General features: G+C 34.8%; 3 protein-coding genes and 1 long non-coding RNA gene across 5 annotated transcripts; 3 read left to right on the plus strand and 1 right to left on the minus strand.

The window, feature by feature from the left end:
• The first annotated feature begins 1,843 nt into the window (after window positions 1-1,843).
• Window positions 1,844-5,514, plus strand: LOC107657262 (carcinoembryonic antigen-related cell adhesion molecule 1-like). 2 transcript variants are annotated; one of them, XR_001630663.1, is made up of 6 exons: window positions 1,844-1,977; window positions 2,882-3,172; window positions 3,280-3,525; window positions 3,686-3,851; window positions 4,828-4,917; window positions 5,499-5,514. XR_001630663.1 is itself a non-coding variant. In XM_016445297.1 (5 exons), the coding sequence occupies exons 1-5, from the start codon at window positions 1,920-1,922 to the stop codon at window positions 4,829-4,831; spliced, it is 765 nt and encodes a 254-aa protein (XP_016300783.1). In that variant the 5' UTR covers window positions 1,844-1,919; the 3' UTR covers window positions 4,832-4,968. The 2 variants fall into 2 exon arrangements, 1 of the variants encoding a protein (XP_016300783.1); XM_016445297.1 differs by lacking the exon at window positions 5,499-5,514 and having other exon boundaries at window positions 4,828-4,968.
• Window positions 5,515-5,822: 308 nt separating this feature from the next.
• Window positions 5,823-9,118, plus strand: LOC107657274 (uncharacterized). The gene is made up of 5 exons (XM_016445312.1): window positions 5,823-6,047; window positions 6,799-7,107; window positions 7,431-7,697; window positions 7,897-7,995; window positions 8,386-9,118. Exons 1-5 carry the CDS (start codon window positions 5,987-5,989, stop codon window positions 8,469-8,471), a joined length of 822 nt encoding a protein of 273 aa, XP_016300798.1. The 5' UTR covers window positions 5,823-5,986; the 3' UTR covers window positions 8,472-9,118.
• Window positions 9,119-10,946: 1,828 nt separating this feature from the next.
• On the plus strand, window positions 10,947-12,412 carry LOC107657249 (uncharacterized). Its single transcript, XR_001630656.1, has 5 exons — window positions 10,947-11,386; window positions 11,735-11,799; window positions 11,904-11,998; window positions 12,216-12,257; window positions 12,337-12,412. It is a non-coding gene; the product is annotated as an uncharacterized LOC107657249 (long non-coding RNA).
• Window positions 12,413-12,497: 85 nt separating this feature from the next.
• Window positions 12,498-16,282, minus strand: LOC107657241 (junctional adhesion molecule A-like). The gene is made up of 5 exons (XM_016445271.1): window positions 16,168-16,282; window positions 14,424-14,717; window positions 14,081-14,317; window positions 13,793-13,942; window positions 12,498-12,606 (listed from the first exon to the last, which is right to left on the minus strand). Exons 1-5 carry the CDS (start codon window positions 16,223-16,225, stop codon window positions 12,518-12,520), a joined length of 828 nt encoding a protein of 275 aa, XP_016300757.1. The 5' UTR covers window positions 16,226-16,282; the 3' UTR covers window positions 12,498-12,517.
• Window positions 16,283-21,375: the final 5,093 nt, after the last annotated feature.

The raw sequence follows: 21,375 nt of genomic DNA on the forward strand, positions 1-21,375 counted from the left end.
GTCAAAACATATTTAGACTAAACAATTATATTCAAGAATAATACAATATGCATATGCTAAAACAGGCTTGATGTGTATGTTGTAATGGAGCAAGCGTGTTATGTTATGCTATCTTGTGAAGCGTTAGGCGTTAGGATTCATGTGTTCTTGAAACCAAATAATTGTCTTTATCTTAAGAAAAAACTGCGGCGCTATAAGAAATTTTCTGCTATGACTGTACTTGTTACGATGCTTCAAATCGGGTCTGGCTTGTTTTTTGTGCGTACCCTTGTTTGGCAAACTAGTGTTAAGTGATATTGTTCACTTTTTAACGTTAAAGTGGTTAATGAACTCTTTCACCATCTATTATTGTAATAATGCATAAACAGTGTTGGGGAGCAACTAGTTACATGTAGCTAAATTACATAATTTAATTACAAATCAAATGTAATTGTAATCAGTTACAGTTACTGAGAAAAACGTGCAATTAAATTACAGTTACTTATGAAAATGTTAATGATTACAAAGGGTTTGCATCTGAATATTTTTCACACACACACACACACACACACACACACACACATTTAATTGATATCTTTCATAAATTGCATTAACAGCTCTAAAATATGAGATGCCAATGTTTCAGGAGTTTAGGACACATGCTTATTCGAAAGCTTGTTTTATTTCCTATTTGGCTGATGTATATTTATTTTTTACGTTTAACAGTTTTTTTCCAATCCGTTGTTAGATGCCAGTGTTTCCTGTCATAACTATGCAAAGACTTGATTTGAAAACAGTATCATAGCTATTAAACTATCTTGTTATGGTTTTAAATGCGTATTTAATCTCAGAACAATCTGAAAGCAATTCTGATTTTATGGTGTTGTGCTTTAAATTAAATTATTATAATCCTAAATCAAGTGATGAAGGATTTTGAAAGTCTGACAGTAATTAGTTGTTGAGTCCTACTGTAATGTTAACCCTGGTTGGTTTACATGTTTCAAAAGATTAATGCACTTTTATGCAGTGTTTTGCTCAGAAAGTCTTTTACACTCCCAAGATGCAAACATAAACCGCAAATATGAGGCGTTGTGCTGGTCTTCTTCCACTAAGAGCCCAGGGGGCGCTCTGTTCTGTTTGAATGGAATTCAGTGGACAGTAACACTGAATTAAACTTCACATTTTGATATAGAAAGACTAAAAAAACAGTATTGTCTTTTAAAACATATGCCAATAAATATTGCAGATTTTTTTTTATTTACAACTTAAAAAATAATTTTTACAGTGAATTAAATAAACACAAAATACTGTATTTTGTAATTTGCCAATTATGCAAAATGTAAAATGACACATGAATTTGCACCAAAATATACAGTGGAGTTTGACACGACCACTAACGTTTCCTTCAGCAACCCATTTTTAGATCGTGAAGCACCAGGTATAGCGTTCCCTACTGTGCAGTGCATCTCGTTTATATCGTGTATACACTGTTTGTTACAATGAGAGGATCGCAATCAGAGGTGTTTGAGAAATCAACAGATATGTCTGTGATTGGCTACACTGTGCTCAACGCTACAAAAACACGAACTAGGAACTTTTTAAATGCTCTCCAGAGTGCAAACACAAACACGCACTGAAGAGTTGCCAAATCTGATTCGCTAATATCATATTATTACAGTTTTAACTGCGGGCTCTTTTCACTGCGTGCAAAACTGACGTGTGGCGTGAGAACAGTGTCAGCTGTGAGTTTCACTGCATGCGTAAGAGTTTGCAGCCTTTATTTGATTGGTCTGCATAATCACTGACATCTTTAGTTGATGATTCTGCATAACCGCCAGCTCCCTGAATGCAAATCTCTTTTCTGTTTCTGTGATCGGAAGTTATATGTCTCGTCGTGATTGTGAAAAGGTTCTGGAGCATTTGCTGTTTTCAGAGGAGCAATGAGCTGCCAATACAGTTTTTTATTTTTATTCCTCTGTGGCTTTGCTGCGCTCTATGGTATGATTTCATTTTGTGTAGCTATTTTAATAAACTTAAGTAAAACAGCTTATTTCCCTTAATTGTAGGTGTTTTACTGTTGGCCTAAGTATTTAGTTGATGACATAAAAAGTTACAATGTGATTAAAATATAAGAATAATACACCACATTAACTTTTGTTCTCATGCATATAGTGTTATTTATATACAGTAAATAGATGTCTAACATATTTTTACATTAAGATAAGTTTTAAGGGGCAGGTCAGGTAAAATACCTCTTTAAGGCAAAAACTGCATTACAGTCATTTTTGGACACTTTTTAAATGCAAATATTTTTTTGTGTGAAATTTCAGCCTATCATATGTTTGATAAATTGGTGAACAAAAATGTAAACGCAGTGTTGAATTGAAACATTGTACTACTGTATTTTCTGAACAGTTTTTTAACAGATGTCAGGTCAGGAAAAATATGTTGTACTGTAATTTTACACTATTTGTTTAATTCCTATTGGCCATAACAATGGTTAAGTTTGATTTATTTATTTATTTTTTCCTTTTACATGCTTCATTATAGTTTTACTGTTTAAATTCCGATACAAGGCCTGTAACAGGCCATCTGGTCCCCATCTGTGACAACTTACTCCATGCAGTGTGATGACAGGCCCTGTTGTTATAGGAGTCAGTGTGTGTTACTGTAAATGATCTGTATCAGTTTTATAGTGAATAATGGCAGAACAGAATATTTCACTGTTTAATAGTTTTGTCTAAGGTTAAAGTCTAAACAGAAATTGACTTTGAAAAAGAAACCCATTCTGAGAAATACTCATTCTTTTTACTAATTATGTTTATTCCTCATTGTAAACCACATATGAGTGCATGGACCCTGCTGAGTTAATTAAATTCTAATTTAATTTAATTTTTTATAGTTTCAGAGATATGTGGAAGAGAGATACTAGAGGGAACGTCCTGCACCATCAAGCTGAAAACAACAAACAATGACAGACCTAATGAGATCAAATGGATCCATCGCACTAGCGGTGACGTAATTCACAGGAAAAATGAGAAGATCAGGACAAACACTCTAGATGGAAATATGGAAGAAGATGGATCATTAACATTTCACAATGTTAGTCTGAATAACACCGGCAAATATAAATACATTTTTTATGCTGGTGATGGTACAGAGACCAGTGGAGAAGAGGAAATTAAAGTTTATGGTAAGAAGACAAATATTTGTACCCTTCCAACACAATGCAAAGAATAACACAATCATATTTCTACAGCAGTTACAGTAGTAGAAAATAACCACATGTTTCTTTCACAGCAAAGGCTCCTAAACCTACTCTGACAATGACCATCAACTGCAGAGATGGTGACGCTACACTCACCTGTGACATTAGAGACCGTACAGATCTGACTGTCTCCTGGTATAAAGAAGACAATATCATCCAGACTGAAAACAACCCAAAACTGCTCTTGACATCTGCTCAAATACAGGAGAATAAACCGCACTCATGCAGTGTAAGCAATCCTGTCAGCAGTGAGCAAAGTGACAGCGTTACAGTATCATGTAAGTCAATTTTTTTATTTTACATGCTTCTCATTCTTCAATGTACTAACTTTGTGTTATAATTATGCATGATGCAGCTTTTAGGATTTTCTTTTATAAATGGATGTTTTTTAATGATTGACTTGTTACTGATTTCATGACATCTGCTCTTGTCTTGCAGGTACTACAGGTGAAGGTGACCCAGGTCCTCATAGACTCTTTGGCCCTGATTTCTGGATCATGGTGAGCATTTTAGTAGGTGGAGGAGCCCTTCTGCTGCTGCTGATATGTGTTCTTATCATCTGTGCATGTCGAAGCTGTAGCCAACTCAAAAAAGCACAAACAAGGTGAGAGACGTCCTCATCGCCTCTGAAATTAAATTATGCAATGTGTGCTTGTATTTTCAACAAAAGGGAGACAAACTATGAAGCTGTCGCTGTTCTTGTTGAGCTTTAAAAGTCCACACCACAATCCTCCACAGTCATTAGCATATTACATTTATTCATTTAGCAGATGCTTTTATTCAATGTAATAGTAGGAGTATAATAATATAAAGTCATATAAATACAATTATAGATTAAGGGAATGAACCTATAAAGGAATCTTCTCAAAGACGGGTTATTTGCTTTAAGTAACCTGCAGTTAAACAGGAAATTCAAAGGCTTTTACCACAGGTTCCTGTAGTCTATTCGATTTTAGTAAACAGATCGAATCAAGCTCCACTTAACATCCTGTTCACATATGTTGAAAAATGCAAAGTCTGCAAAATTACTAAATGTAAATGTAAATGTAAATGTTGAGTGTTTTTCTGAGGCAACAGGTTTTCTAAAAACCCAGACTTTCAAAAATAAGTTTATTTGTCAAATTGATTCATGCTGATTCAGTTTCAACTTTACTGGGTTTCCCAAATGGGGGTTCATGAGTTGATGGAAAGCTAATAAATAATTTTAACTGAATGTAAATTTAAAATGGGGCAGCGCAATTGAAATAAAACTGAAATTGTGATATAATTTTTAAACATACTTTTAGATATATAGATATATAGTTTCAATATGAGATGAAATGTCACAGTCCAAATCACAATGTCAACATGAAAAAATAGCAAGATCTTTTTTTTTTTGGGCCAAGTTGCACAGACCTGTATATAAAGAATTGTAAAATGAAACAAAAATAAATGTCATGTGACCATTAGCCATCACAGAACCATGAAAATCTAAATGTGTTTTTAAATTATTAAAATATTAACCTAAATTATCTGTGGGTGAATATTTAAGATCTGAATAATTCTATTTTTTGGAACATATTGTCTTTAATATCTTCCAGATGAAGAAGAGTTCAGGCTGAGGATTATTCCAGCTCTAGTTCCTACCGAAACAGATCCAAACACTACAGGAAACTGAGGCTTTGCATGCAGTAATTACAATAATTGACCTGTTTTTGAGAAAATACCTCATAGGTTCATTCAATTATGTATAATTGTATTTGTATGACTTTTTATTTTTTATTATACTATTAACATAATTTCTCTTTGGATAAAAGCATCTGATAAATTAATAAATGTGCAGCATATTTAAGTTTTGGCGTTTTATTACTTTGATAATTGTAGAGGATTGTGGAGTGAACTTTTCAAGCTCCATAGTTTCAGTTTCCTTTTCGTTGAAAATACAATTTTAGAGGTTATGAATATTACCTGGTCTGCAATGCCAAACGTGAAGTTTGCATTTCCATTAAATTGGCAGTCGAATGCCACAGTAGATTTAGCAGCCTTTGCTGTGACAGAAACATGGTGGTTATTTTCTACTGCTGGACCTCATATAGAAATATAGTCTTATTTTATTATTCTTGACATTGTGTTGAAAGGGTGCAAATATTTGTTTTCTTACCATAATAGCGACTATGCAATGCAATTTTACTTTTGATTATTCGGTTTCTGTACCTGGACACCTACAAACTTGAAACATTGTTTAATTTGTATCTTTGTTTTTTTTATTTAGCTGTGCTATTTACACAATTTCAAAAAAGGGTACAACCTGCACTGGGCCCTGCAAACCCCAGCTATGGCCCTGTTTGTACAGGTGAAATAACTGGAAGCAAATGAGACCAGAAGAGTCACACTTTCAAATTACAAATGGCCACACCGCTCATACATTAAAAATAAAGAGGACTGGTCAGTTTTCAACTCCAGAGATCCAAGTAGGCAGTGTAGATCTAATCAGATTGCTGGATCATTCAAATAATTCTAGAAGGTATAAAAGTTTGTCACATGACATAAAAATTAGATTCTTAATAAGCAGAGATTCTTCTGAATTTGCTGGAAAGTTCATGTCAGGTTCAACCCTCCTTTCTGCCACAAGAGGGCACAAACAGACACGATCCCCCAACTCAACCTACGGACTCAAGACAATAGCGCACTGTTAAAAGTGTTGAGCAACCTCACAGATGTCTCAGTAGACTAGAGAACCAAGGAGAAGAAAGCAGTAAGATGATGTTCTTCAAACAATGCCATTTTATATGGATCTTGATAATCTGCGAATCTGTTTCAGGTACACTCTAAAAAAATCTGTCAAAATAGGGCACAATATACCTATTGTATAATTTTAAGGAATTTTTCCTTTTTTTAAAAAATTTTTTTTTTAATTACTTTAACGGTATTTTGAATTTTACACTTCATTGCATCGTGTTTTAGAGTTAACAGAAATGTCCGTACGATTAATGGATAATGTCATGTGTAATGAGCTGCCAGTACTTTTTCTGTTATTTTACGGATTTATTTTTTTTTACAAATTAAGCTGTTTGTATAAATGCATATGCATAGCTCTGTGCTTATATTTATGCTTATACTATAGTATGCGTATACTTGGTGCTGAATTAATATTTGGCATTTACATAATACCCCAAGTGCATCATGGCACCACCATGCCTAACCCTTGTAAGAAGTCATTGTAAACGAAACTCAAACCACTAAATTGTAATTTCACGTTTAATTTGGTGCTTTAAGAGTTTTGAGTAAAATCAAAGTGGTTCAAAATTACAACCAGCAGACAAAAGTCCATTGCTCATTTTGAATGTAACTGATTCCTAAACTAATCCTAACCCTATCAAATCATAAAATCGAGTAGAAAATATAAAAATAAAACGATGAAAATATTTTGAACTCAAATTCCAAGTAGGCCTACTTTAACGTTGTTTTGGAAATAATGTAGGCTTATAATGTAGGATACAATGAAATAAGTGTTCTGCTGCCAGTATATAATATCTATAATGTCGAATCACTTTATGATGTCTTATTTATAGGAGATGATGTGACAAAAGCGGTGAATAGTGAAACTACGTTCACTCAAGTGACTGGATCGGTTGCGCCTAGCACCACCAGCATTATATGGAAACACAGAGACAATGCTGGAACTGTTGTGAAGGTCATTGAATGGGATCTGGAGGATGGCAGCACTGACATTCCCAACGCCAAATTCAAATCCCACGCAACTCTGGACAAAAACACTGGAAATCTTAATTTAAAATATTTGCAGCTCAAACACAGCGGAATTTATACAGTGGAAATCAACAGCAAAGAGCAAAGAAAACAATTCACTCTGACTGTTATGGGTGAGTTAATGTATTGCAGTTTCATACACATTTCATATTCATTATTGCATGACAGTATTTACATACCTGTGTCAGAAATAATTGAGACATAATTTAAACGTTTTTTTTTTTTTTATTTTAATATATTGATTAATCTGTTCGTATTCATACCAATATATTTATTAGAAATGATCATGATAGACAACAGTAATAGACAAAATGTGTAGACAAATACATACAAATAATATGATTAATAATTACTTATGTTAATAATTGTTATTACTTAATATTGAATATATATTTTAAATATTTTCTAAAAAATATTTATTGATCCTTATTCATAGAGCCTGTCTGCAAACCTCATATTGTAAAAAAATGCTTATTGGAAGATGTTAGTGGATGTCTCTTGATCTGTGTGGGTGAAGCCTCTTCTGAAAGTACAGTCATTTGGAAATACTGGGATGGAGAGAAGCTTCACGAACAGTATCCTAATATGAGAACAATAACAGTGACCAACAGCGGTAACCCAGACAGCCACTACACCTGCACACTGAAAAATGCAGTGAGTGTGGAGACCAGTGATCCAGTGTATTTAAAATATCTGTTTCATGGTAAGACAGCGGCAGGAACCGCATAACATTTATTTCTCGGATAGGAAATGTTTAGCTGTGTGTGTGTTCAATACTCACTGTTGTGTGTGCACTTGGATGGGTTAAATGCAGAGCACAAATTCCGAGTATGGGTTGCCATACTTGGCCATCACATCACTCACTTTTTATAGTTTTTTCCCCTTTATCTTTATCTATCCAGATTCGAACACAGCAATTGTCATTGCAGTCATCATTTCTTTGATTATTTTGATCGCTATGGTTACTGTCATCCTTTTCCTCAAAAGACATCAAATAATTGGTAAGACCATCATTAAATTTTTTCAAACCTTTGAAACGTGTTTCTTTTATCTGTGCTTATTGTTTGCTCAAAACACAATATTTTAACCACTGTCCAAAACTTGAGGTAACTTGTCATTTACTAACCTTTACTCCCATGATGCCATATATTTCAGTGTGAAACCAGATATTCAGCAAGAACAAAAAAATATAGGTTGGGCTGGTAAATTACTAGAATACAGCCAGACTTTAATTTTGAGTTTGCTAAAACAATGCCTAAATTGTCATTAACATTATCCAGTAGCATGCTACCTGACTGACATCAGCAGAAGCGTGCGCTCATTGTATGTGTATTAAAGTAAATTGGGTCGATAATATTTACTGCAAATGACAGTCACTGTTGTTCTTTAAGGTTATCGTGCTGCTCGCCGTGGGAAACTTCAGATGCAAAGCAACAGGAGGATCTTCTGGACCCATTTGTCTGGTCATCGGCTCTAAATCCCAGCTTTACTAAAGCAACTGGAGCTCCTAACCATCTGTGCCTTCATAACTTTGACTGTTGCTTTTGGACCTCTCTGTCTCCTGGACCTCGTTGATGGTGTTGGAACTTCCTCATTTGGTTCTGAATACTATGCTACATATGCAAATAGCCTACTTAGTTTTCAGGGAGGGACAATGGTACCAAGCAGAGAGTTTTGCAGGCGTGGCTGATTGTGTAGAAATAAATACCTACTAAAAATGTCTATCATATTAAGCAAAACATAAAACACATATAGACCTGAAATGGTATACATGAAAACCAAGGCAAAAAGATTTGTGTCTTCAGGGAAACATGAACGGCAACGCATGCATATGAAAAATCTAAGCTTTAATCAATTTTACATCTCTTACATTTCTACATAACAGATTAGTTTGTATTGTGTAATTACTGTAATAGGTTGCAGTTTAAATACATGTCAGAAAATATGTAAATCAGCTATTGTTAGAGCACTCCAAATATTCACTCCAAGATTAATGTCCAAAAAGTTGAAGATCCAGCACACAGGTAGTCAGTTTGTAGTGTGCTAATGTAATGCGCAGTTCATTAAAGCAGTTTATTTAATGCCACATGAAAAAATACTATAGGTAAGGGATGATCGACCGCTTGCCGTGCATTAAAGGATTTTAAATGCACGACGTGGAGGCCAAGAACCACCGGACGTGAAGTGCATTTAAAATCCTTTAATGCACGGCTAGCCGTTGATTATCCCGCTTATTCCATGGTCATTTGCCAAGTTATAGACGAGTTAAACTAGTAGGCTATTGCTCTTTGCAGCACAATATTTGACCGTATGGGTAAAAATTATAGTTATTTTCGTCATTCTGCCCGCTTCAAATCAAACACAGAGATGAAATAGTACGGTAAGATCACATTTATTTGAATGAGTTATAGCATTTATAGCATTTCAATTAATTATCGATCGATCAAGAGAGAGAAAGAGAACGAGAGAGAGAGAGAAAGAGATGTTACCTGCGTCTGCGCGTCTCTCTACAAACAATTATTAATTACTTCAAAACAGCGACTTTACACCTCGTTGTTAAGGAATAGGCTAATGAAGCGATCTAGTATCTAGGCTATTTTATTAATGAAAATCGCGGCGAAGCATTGACAATAAGTTTATGTGTGTGCGCAGCTCTCTCTCTCTCTCTCTCTCTCTCTCTGTGTGTGTGTGTGTGTGTGTGTGTGAGAGATGTGTGTGTTGGTTAGTGTGCATCAATTAAAGCAGCGCATTAATATAGAACGGTGATTAAACTGAATTGGAACTACCTGTGCATTAAACGGTTTTAATGCATACCTGCCAGCCAATCAGAATTCAGTATTCAGACAGACCATGGAATAATAATTTATAGTAAATACTAAAGTGTTTTTGAACCATACTATAGTAAATTACTTGAATTAATTTATTGTGGTAATTCTATAGTTGCTGTGGTAATATAACAACTATAGTAATATAAACAAATTACTTTACCCAATACTGTCCTAAGTTTTCTACAACTATAGGGTATAATTAACAGTTATAATACTATAATATATACAGTATAATATACTTTACTATAGTATGCTTAAAACACTATAGAATTTCCTATACATTACTATAGTATTTTTTATGTGGGATGTAGCCTACTGCTGGTAAAAGACCAACCGCATGTTTTCCTTTCAGTTCCTGTTTTCCTCTTTATCCACATGTTTTGGACTGCGATTAGACGTGTTTGCGTCTTTGAGCAAAATAAAGAAGAACAGTGAATAAAAGTGTACTTAGCCAAACAAAAATGTCACTTCGCCGTTTGACGTTGGTCACCGTTGTTGTGTTCATCACCACCGAAGCTGCGCTTCAGGAACGCTGTTATTGTTTTATCGAAGATGAGATGGTGTCTGTTCTTGGCGATTCAAAAGCAGCTTTATAATTATAAGTCTAATTAACTATCAAGAATGTCTGATCTGGTTTCAACAAATGTACCTGTAACTGCCCCTGTTTTGTTATTGATTAAGTTAACAATATTGAATATTAATAATCAGAACAACTAGCTGGCCTCATAGCTGCTAAAAAGATGATCGCATTAAGATGGAAACCTCTTCATTCTCTTTCTGTTAAAAATTCTTACATTTTTTAGACCTGCTCGAGTAAATGGTGCTAGTGAAAGGCCCTTTGACTGAAAACCTGGTTGAGATGATCTCTTTACCTGTATTTTAAGTTGGTTTAATTGGAGTTCCAGAAAATGAGTAATTCCCTTATGTGTTTGTGTGTGGGTACCCCTTATTTTTTTTTCTTTATCTTTTTATAACTGTTTATTTTGTATTAATACATGGGTGTGTAATGTCGTGTATATTTCGCTTTGGCTGTTTGAAATGCTTTGTGATATTTTGTTGTTCTTTTCTTTTAATAAATATTTGCTCACAAAAAAATAGTCTAATTAACAAATATTAAACGATTCCTGTGTATTTTATGTAAATAGATCCACAACTGTTTTCGTTATACCCTGGTATTTGATTTATATTTCCCAATATAAAAATTCACCAACTGGAATAAACTTGATTGTTGAATGTTGACTAACTTCCATGTTTCATTCATTAGGTGAAGAAGTGAAGAAAGCAGTGGGTGAAGCTGTGTGTTTTCGTCCAAACAGAATAGATCCTCCTGTCAGCAGCATTATATGGAAACACAGAAACAGCAGTGGAGTTCTTGTCAATGCGATTGAATGGGATGTTGATGATGGTGTTTCCATCCCGAATCAGAGATTCAAAGACATCACAACTCTTGATAAGGAGTCTGGAGGAATTGCTATACATGATTTAAATGTCAAACATAGTGGACTTTATTCCATCAACATCAATAGTAAAGAGCAGGAACACAGATTCCACTTTGAAGTGTTGGGTGAGTGAATATTTGTCATTACATTTATTCAGTTCACTCCAGATACAGCTAACTTCAGATACAGGAATAACACCTTGGTAATTTGAAATATTGTGTTTACATGGTACTCCAAAGTACTTCCATGAATAACACAGTACTACCATGGTACATGTCCTAAAACCACTGTAGCATTACAGTATAAACTTTTAGGTTAGTGATAGTTTGTACCAAAGTAAAACAACAGTCGTATCTGACACCATCATTGTACCATGGCCACAACACTTTTTCCGAGGCTGTAGTTGTTTTTCATTTCATTTTATTTTCTCTGTGAACTGGATTTTCATACTTGTTTCATTGTTCCTTTCACAGAGCGGGTCCCTAAACCTGTGATAAAAACAGAGAAGAGCAGTAACCCTAAATTATGGCATAATTCAGTAATGCAATATGTTATTTACTAACCTAATTTTGACCATTTAAATGCATATTACAGGACTGGATTTTTTTCATAAGTATGACATGTTTTTTTTCTCTTCATTAGATTTGAACACAAGTCTTGTCGTTGCAATTGCCATTTCTTCATTTCTTTGATCACTGCGGTTATTATCATTCCTAATTCCATAATTCCTTTTCACGGTAAGACTGTGTTTAATCTCTTAAAGCATTTGAAGCATGTTTCCATTCTGTGCTTATCATTTACTCAAAACTCAAAACAAAAATTCTAACCATTTATGAATAACATGATCACATGAATAACTCACACTACATCTATTAATGAAGGAAACAGGCTTGGTTATGATTTCGTGTTGACTGTAAATGACTGAGTGTGTCACTGTTATTCTTGTTCTATAAGATTATTGTGCTGCTTACTGTGGAAGACCCAAGATTTACGAGAGTAAGTTTATTTAATTTCTTTATGGAAAATCACGACTGTATGTTTTATAGTGTACATAAAAATATTTTTTCCCCCTCAGAAACAACTGATACGTGAATGTTAGATGCTGCATCAGCCACACACTTCTGCTCATCATGAATCCTCTAAAGCCCAACTGGAGCTCTTATGACTTTGTTTCTCTTTGGCCTCTCTGTCTGAACAAAAATTCAAATTCATAAGGTGATTAATGTGTGTTTAGGGAAGTATGAACACTCAGGTTGTCATTTGTAATTAGATGTTTCCGCTGTGTTTGGATCTGTTTTGTTAGGAGCTGGAGCTTGAATATTCCTCAGCCTGAACTCCCTCTCATCTGAAAGATATCAAAGACAAGATGTTCATAAAATTGCCATTATTGCCAATATTTCAATAATTTAAGAACACATTCAAAATGTTCATGGGTCTTTGATGTTTAATAATAAATCTTTTTTAACAAGTGTATAAATATATATATCTAAAAGTATAAATTATATCACAATTTCCATTTGATTTCAATTAATTATGCTTGCCCATTTTCAATTTTCATGCAATTTAATGATTTATTAGCTTTCCATCAACTCAAGAACCCCCAGTTGGGAAACCCCTATAATTTCCATGTAGTGGTCTACTGATTTATTTTATTTAATTTTTTGATGGCCAGTGCCAATATCTTGGTGTAATCCTATATCCAGTATCTCCAATATATATAATATTACACTATTTAATTTAAAGATAGTAAATAACACAAGCTGCAGTGAATTTTTACATAATATTTACTAAATTATAAATAATTTGCAAATGAAACAATATGAAAAAATTATTATAATTAAACTTACTTTTGAAAGTGTGGGTTCTTAGAAAACCCGTTTTGGTGTTTGTTCTGTTAAATGCCCCAGAAAAACACATTACGTCTGTGAACAGGATGTTAAGTGGAGCTTGATTAGATCTGTTTACTAAAATCTAATGGTAACCGGTGGTAAAAGCCTGTGAATTTCCTGTTTAACTGCAGGTGAATTTTATTAAATAATTATAATAATTACTCATTCATTTTCTATATGCTTTTTATTTTTATTTTTCTATTTCTATTTATTACTTTTTTAATTTTCTCTATTTTTCTATTCACTCTTTATTTATTATTAAAAAATTGTCACAACACATATATTGTTGCTCTTTTGTTGTTTTGATTGCTCCTCATATGTAAGTCAATAAATGAATAAATGTAAATGGTAAATATAAAGGTAATTGCAACAAACAACCCATTTTTCAGAAAATTCCATTATAGGTTAATGTAGTGATCCAGTGATTTAAAATTGTATTTACCTGACTATATATTTTTATACTACTACTATAATTTAGCATTGGATAAAAGCATCTGCTAAATTAATAAATGTAAGTTTACGATTTGGCATTTAAATACGCTAATGATTGTGGTGTGAACTTTTAAAGCTTAACAAGAACAGCGACAGCTGTTACAAATGCTCATACAGTATAATTTCAGAGGTGATGAAGACATCTCTTACCTTTTTGGTGCTTCTTGCGTTGGTTAGAGAACAAAAGAACACATATCAGCAGCAGCAGAAGGGCTCCTGAACCTGCCAAAATGCTCACCATGATCCAGAAATCAAAGCCAAAGAGTTTACGAGGACCTGGGTCACCTTCACCTGTAGGACCTGTAAGACAAAAACAAATGTGATGAAATCAGTAACAAACAAGTCGATCATTAATCTATTTTAAGCTGTTAAAAATCCTAAAAACTGAAACAAACTCAATGAAGAATGAGAAGCATGTGAGAAAAAAAACTGACTTACATGATACTGTAACGCTGTCACTTTGATGATAGCTGACAGGATTGCTTACACTGCATGAGTGCGGTTTATTCTCCTGTATTTGAGCAGATGTCAAGAGCAGTTTTGGGTTGTTTTCAGTCTGGATGATATTGTCTTTATACCAGGAGACAGTCAGATCTGTACGGTCTCTAATGTCACAGGTGAGTGTAGCGTCACCATCTTTGCAGTTGATCTTCACAGTAGGTTTAGGAGCCTTTGCTCTGAAAGAAACATGGTGGTTATTTCCTACTACTGGAACAACAACAGAAATATACACTCTTATTTTGTTATTATGGTGGAAGGGTATGAATATTTGTGCTCTTACCATAAACGTTAATTTCCTTTTCTCCAGCACCAATCTGTGTACCGTCAGCATTAAAAACAGTGTATGTATATTTGCCGGTGTTCTTCAGACTAACACTTTTGAATGTTAATGTTCCATCATCTTCAATTGTTAGACCTCGAGTGTTTGATTTGTTCTTATTATTTTTCCTCACAATTACAGCGTTACTGGTGGTATGGGCCCATTTGATCTCATTAGATTTGTCAGTGTTTGTTGTTGGCAGCTTTAGGGTGCAGGACGTTCCCTCTAGTAGTTCTGTTTTACATATCTCTGCAACTATAAGAAAATTAATTTATATTAGCATTTATTTCAGATTTTTCAGGGTTGGTTTCTTTTTAAAAGCCCATTTCTGATTAGACATTAACCTTAAACAAAACTGCTGAACTCAGTTAAATATTCTATTCTGCCATTATTGACCATAAAAACGATACGGTTGATTTAAAGCAACACTATGTAGTTTTTCGACCTTAAAATAATGTCTCTAAAATTATTTCAGTGGTAGAACCAACTCTTAACTGGACAAATTCTGCTGCCGCTGCTACCTGAACAGCCTCCTATCGGCTAAAGCGGGAGAGTGCGACCTGCTTTACGGCATACCTCACATAGCCTGCGTCCCAATGTGCATACTATCCATTCTAAATTCTATGTGATATTAGTAATTTTAATACTATTTAGGGCAGATAAATTGGACAGTATGCTCATTGGGACACAGGGATATTTTACTCGTAGCTTGGGTCTCAAAACCAACGCCATGGCAGAGCCAGCAAAGAAACCAAAGAGGGTTTTGTCAGAGGAAGCGAAGAAAAGAGAGAGAGAGTGATCGGACACGAGCCCAAACACGAATCAATATCGGCTTACACTCGGTGGCGCGAGCTGAAAGAGGCAACAGGTTGTAAATTCTGTAACCTAGAGTGCTCCCAAACTAGTGAATAGTTTTCGGACACTGGCTGTAACCATGTGTACCATGTCTGTTTCGACACCCAAGATCTGCTAGAAGTACCCAGTCTACTTCACATCTGAACGGTTATTCAAATAAAGAGGCTCTGTTACTTTACAGCCTTATAAACTTACGACAATTTCAGATGTATAGGCTATTATGCACATTATGCTACATAGGAATTTTAAAAAAAGTGTAATATTACAACATATTGTTCCTGACCTGACATTTATAAAAAAAAAAAAAAAAAAAAGTTCTGAAAATACAGTACAATATTCAAGTTCAAATCTGCCTTTAAATCTGTGTTCACCTATTTATCCAGCATATAAATTCTAACTTAAGACAGTTTTGAACTAGATGTTTAAAACCAACAAATTAGTGCTTGATTGAATTAGCAAATAAGACTTTTCAGTAAAAACATACTGAGATACGGATTCTCTGTCAGACAGCTAAAAAATGTATGTTTCAAAAGGTTTTCGTGTCAATGCCCTAGAAAAAAAATTGGTTCACCAAAGAACTTTCCAGTCAAAACCATTTTCAGTCAGAACCAATTTTTCTTAGTGTGAAGAACATTTTAATAATCTAAAGAATATTTTCCCACTATGTATTTGTAGAATGAAAAGGTTAAATGTTCGGTCTCCCCTATATATTTGACTTTCTGTAAGTGTCTTCTAGTAAAGGCAGATGTGCACAAACTCTAACTGCAGCAGTTTGCATGTAATATTTGCAAAAGGGGCTGTTTTAGTTCAGTTCATTAAAATATCTACACAAAATGAAACCATAATTTACCAGTGCGCGCAGCAAAGCCACAGAGGAATAAAAATAAGAGACTGTATTGGCAGCTCATTGCTCCCCTGAAAACAGCAAATGCTCCAGAACCTTTTCACAACCAGCTCGAGGAGACAGAAATAACTTCCATTCACAGAAAAGAGAACAGAAAGTTTGCATTCAGGGAGCTGGCGGTTATGCAGAATCATCAACTAAAGATGTCAGTGATTATGCAGACCAATCAAATAAAGGCTGCAAACTCTTAGAAAAGAGAACAGAAAGTTTGCATTCAGGGAGCTGGCGGTTATGCAGAATCATCAACTAAAGATGTCAGTGATTATGCAGACCAATCAAATAAAGGCTGCAAACAGCATGCAGTGAGATTCACAGCTGACACTGTTCTCACGCCACACGTCAGTTTTGCACGCAGAGAAAAGAGCCCTCAGTTAAAACTGTAATAATATGATATTAGCAAATCAGATTTGGCAACTCTTCAGTGTGTGTTTGTGTTTATCTGGAGAGCATCGACAGTTCCTAGTTCGGGTTTTTGTACCGTTGAGCACAGTGTAGCCAATCACAGACATATCTGTTGATTTCTCAAACACCTCTGATTGCGATCCTCTCATTGAAACAATGTACACACGATATAAATGAGATTCACTGCACAGTGTAGGGAGCTTCTTGGTTATAATGGAGATCAACACGATGTTTGCGGTTTCTGTTTGTGTCTTGGGTGTGTAAAAGACATTCTGAGAAATACTGGATAAAAGTGCATTAACGTGTCCTTCGTATAACAAAAATGTCTCTACAATGCTTGCCATTGGTCGCAATCTGCATTGTGTTCATCTCCACAGAAGCTGTTTCAGGGTTTTTTTTGGGCGTTTTTTTTTGGCAATTACAGGGATCATTTATCCCTGTTTATCAATTTAAGTTATCTCTATTTATCAATCTGCACTGGCTACCAATAGCTGCATTGCCTACAAAACCACCACTGGCTCTGCACCCCTTTACCTAAATTCATTACTTCAGACGTATGTGCCTCTAGAAGCTTGCGTTCTTCAAGTGAACGTCGCTTTATTGTGCATCCCAAAGAACCACAAAATCACTTTCACAGACTTTTAAATTAACTGTTCCCTCCTGGTGGAATGACCTGCCCAACTCAATCCGAGCAGCTGAGTCCTTAGCCATCTTCTAGAATCGGCTAAAAACACATCTCTTCCATCTTTATTTGACCCTCTAACTCTAGCACTTTCTATTCTATTTTAATTCTACTTTATCTACAATTATCTTCTATAAAAAAGAAAAAAAAAAGAAATCATTTATATTTTTCTATTCTATTTTTTTCTATTCTATCTACTTGTTTTTCTTTGTGTGTGTGTGTGTGTGTGTGTGTGTTTATGTGTGTGTATAATATATATATATATATATATATACAGTGTATATATACACCTTACATTTTTCATGCACTATGTATAGCGCATCATGTAGGTCGTGGTTGATAGTCTTCCTGAACACAGACACACACTTTGGTCTGACATCAAGATATTTGCCATGTATGTACATAAGACAGCAGCATTAGCAACCAATAGCATCCAGTGTCGTTTCAGCTTTCGAACTTCCTCTAAATTGTTCTCACACCCAGTATTTAGTGTGTAAAAGAAAAACAGAATAAAAGTGCATTAATGTGTCATCTGTATAACAAAAAATGTCTCTACGATGCTTGATGTTGGTCGTCATCTGCGTTGTGTTCATCACCGCAGAAGCTGTTTCAGGTAGGCTACATGATGTTTTTAAGGTTTTATTGAAGATTGCACAACATCTGTTTTTGTTGACCCTAAAGCAGTTTGATTTAAATTATATTGAAGTACAACCTAATTATATACAAATTATAAATGACTGTAGTGAATAACAGACACTTGCTTGTTTAAGGTTAACTAAATTTCATATTTTATACATTAGGTGAAGCAGTGAAAAATGTATTTGGTGAAGTTGGTGGTAGAGTGTCTTTTCGTCCAACCAGCATAAATCCTCCTGTCAGCAGCATTATATGGAAACACAGAAATAGCATTGGACCTGTTGTAAAAGCGATTGAATGGGATGAAGATGATGGTTTTAACACCCCGAATCAGATATTCAAAGGCATCACAACTCTTGATAAGGAGACTGGAGAAATCACTATAACTGATTTAAATATTGAACATAGTGGACTTTATACCATCGACATCAACAGTAAAGAACAGGAACACAGATTCCACTTGGAAGTGTTGGGTGAGATGATATTGATTATTATATTGATTAATATTAATACTGTAAAAACATATATGGAAACACAGAAATAGCATTGGAGTTGTTGTAAAAGCGATTGAATGGGATGAAGATGGTTTTAACACTCCGAATCAGATATTCAAAGGCATCACAACTCTTGATAAGGAGACTGGAGAAATCACTATAACTGATTTAAATATTGAACATAGTGGACTTTATACCATCGACATCAACAGTAAAGAGCAGGAACAAATATTCTACTTGGAAGTGTTGGGTGAGTGGATATACTTTAAAAGCTTTACACTGATGCATTTACACTGATTAACACAGATAGTATGTGTGATTCTTTTTGGAGAGACACTAAAGTTTAAATCAGTTTAGAGAGGGAGATTGAGCTCTGCCCTGCCATCACCTGGTATGGTCTCATTTGTCATGCATTATGCAGTGGTGGTTCTTTGTGGTGACGGTGGTCTTGATTGGTTGCATGTTTGTACCAGACCTTGACATTGAACATTTGCCATGAACTCACACAAGATAGAAGCAATAAATGCTGAACGCTTAATGAAAGACCAACCCAATGCCGCATGTTTGTGGTTTCTGTTTCTAAACTTCCTCTGTATTTGCTGTTTGCATCTCGAGTGTGTTTGTAAAAGACATAAACCAGTTAGTTTTAACCTAGTTCAGTATGGGACTACCTTTGTGCCAATTAAAATGAATGTAATTTTTCAAGAAACGTATGAAAATATAAATTGAAACTGAATAAAATGTCTTTGAAACTGAAAAAAAAATTAAATGCAGGCAAAATCTTTGACTTCGTTTTTAATACACTGCATGTTTTGCAACTGTTTTCTCTTCTTTCATTAGCTGATCTGTACTTACAAATGCGCTTCCAGAGTTTTCATTTACGCTTCTAAAGTTTTCGTTTACGCTTCTAAAGTTTTCGTTCGCCATTCTGACACAAATCTCTCGTGGGGGCGGGGCTAGCAGCAGTGTGTTCTCATTGGCTACTGAGTTTTTGATTGACAGCTTCTTGACCTGGCAGTGAAGGTGTTGCCTTGCCAGTGAGGATGTGAGCATCTGTTAGCGGCTTCCAAGTTCATTTTAGTGATATAAAGTTAGGAGTTTTGTTTTTGAATTCAATCTGTGTTTATCTGTTGCTACTAGTCTGTCAACATAAGCTTTTAGGAGCGCTAGGAATCAAACGCGAGGTCATATTGAGGTTTAATAATTAAAGTACTGTATATAATACTGGAAATATTGTATAATGTCCAATGTTCTTGTAGGATATTTGTTTATTGCTCATGATTCTTTTGCATTGTAGGGTCTAATTAGGTTGTGCCGTTACATTTGAAATACTATCATATATGTGTGATATATTCAGACGTCAAGAAAGTCTCTCTCCAACCAGGCAATCGAGCTCATTTTATTACATATTCCACACAAAGTTGTAGGGTATTTGTTTATTGCTCATGATTCTTTTGCATCGTAGGGTCTAATTAGGTTGTACCGTTACATTTGAAATACTATCATATATGTGTGATATATTCAGACGTCAAGAAAGTCTCTCTCCAACCAGGCCAGGGTCAGAGAGCGCTCGGATTTCATCAAGAATATCTTAATTTGTGTTCTAAAGATGAGAGGTTTGGAACGACATAAGCGTGAGTAATTAATGACAGAATTTTCATTTCTGGGTGAACTATCCCCCAGGTTTTGTCCTTGTTTTCCTGTTTTCATACTTGCTGAAGGTAATGAACGAAAAGTAGTTTCATAGCTTCATTGCGGTTGAACCTCTGATGTCACATGATCTGTTTTACCGATGTCCTTGCTACGTTTCTGGACCTTGATCGTGGTAGGACCCTTGCTGTCTATGCAGGGTCAGAAAGCTCTCGGATTTCATCAGAATATCTTCATTTGAGTTCCAAAGATGATATATATATATATATGTGTGTGTGTGTGTGTGTGTGTGTGTGTGAAGGATAATCAACAGTTTGCCGTGGATTTTAAATGCACGATGTGGAGGCAAAGAACCACCCGATGCGAAGCGTGTATATATGTGCGTGTATATATAAACAATTAAAAATGGGGGAAATATCATTATTAAATTAAATCTTCAGTTTCTCAAGTCCATAGTTCAGGTCAGGGGACTGGAATAGCTGGCAGAACCTTAATTTGGTGCTCAGTGACCCCCTTTTTTGATGTTTATGTTTGTTTTTATCATATTGATTGATTGATTGATTGATTGATTGATTGATTGATCATTGACCTGATGGAAGATTTAGCCTCGGCCCATTATAAGATTTCTAACAGAGGCAGTCAGGTTTTTATTTGTATCTGTATTTAATAGAATCCATGATGCTGTGTATATCTGAACAAGCTATAATGATTATTGTAAATGATTAAATGTAATAATAAAATTATTAAATTAAAAATTATTATAAATGAATGAATGAACGAATGAAAGAAAGTAAAACACAACAGAAACGTATGTTTTTTCTCTTGAAGCAAAACACACACAGTTTGCATTTGAGGATCCTTAAGTCCTTCAGAAGAGAGCATTTTCTTTTCTTTATTTTTTCATGAAAGCCTCCCAAACAATGTGTGGTGATGGACGCTTTATTTTATTAATTTTTTTTTAGACTTTTCTGATGATTAAGGGAATTTGGCATTTGTTTTTTCGTTTTTTTGCTGTGACAGAAACATGGTAGTTATTTCCTACTACTGTAACTACTGTAGAGACTCTTATTGTGTAATTATGGTGGTACAAATATTTGTGATCTTACCATAAACGTTAATTTCCTTTTCTCCAGCATTAATTTGTGTACCGTCAGCATTAAAAACAGTGTATCTATATTTGCCGGTGTTCTTCAGACTAACACTTCCATCATCTTCCATCGTTAGACCTGTTGTGCTTGTCCTGATCGTCCCATTGCTCCTGTGAATGAAGTCACCACTAGAGAGATCGAT

The sequence above is a fragment of the Sinocyclocheilus anshuiensis genome, unplaced genomic scaffold (genome assembly GCF_001515605.1).
Source record: "Sinocyclocheilus anshuiensis isolate Anshui unplaced genomic scaffold, SAMN03320099.WGS_v1.1 scaffold7685, whole genome shotgun sequence".
Classification (NCBI taxonomy): Eukaryota; Metazoa; Chordata; class Actinopteri; order Cypriniformes; family Cyprinidae; genus Sinocyclocheilus; species Sinocyclocheilus anshuiensis.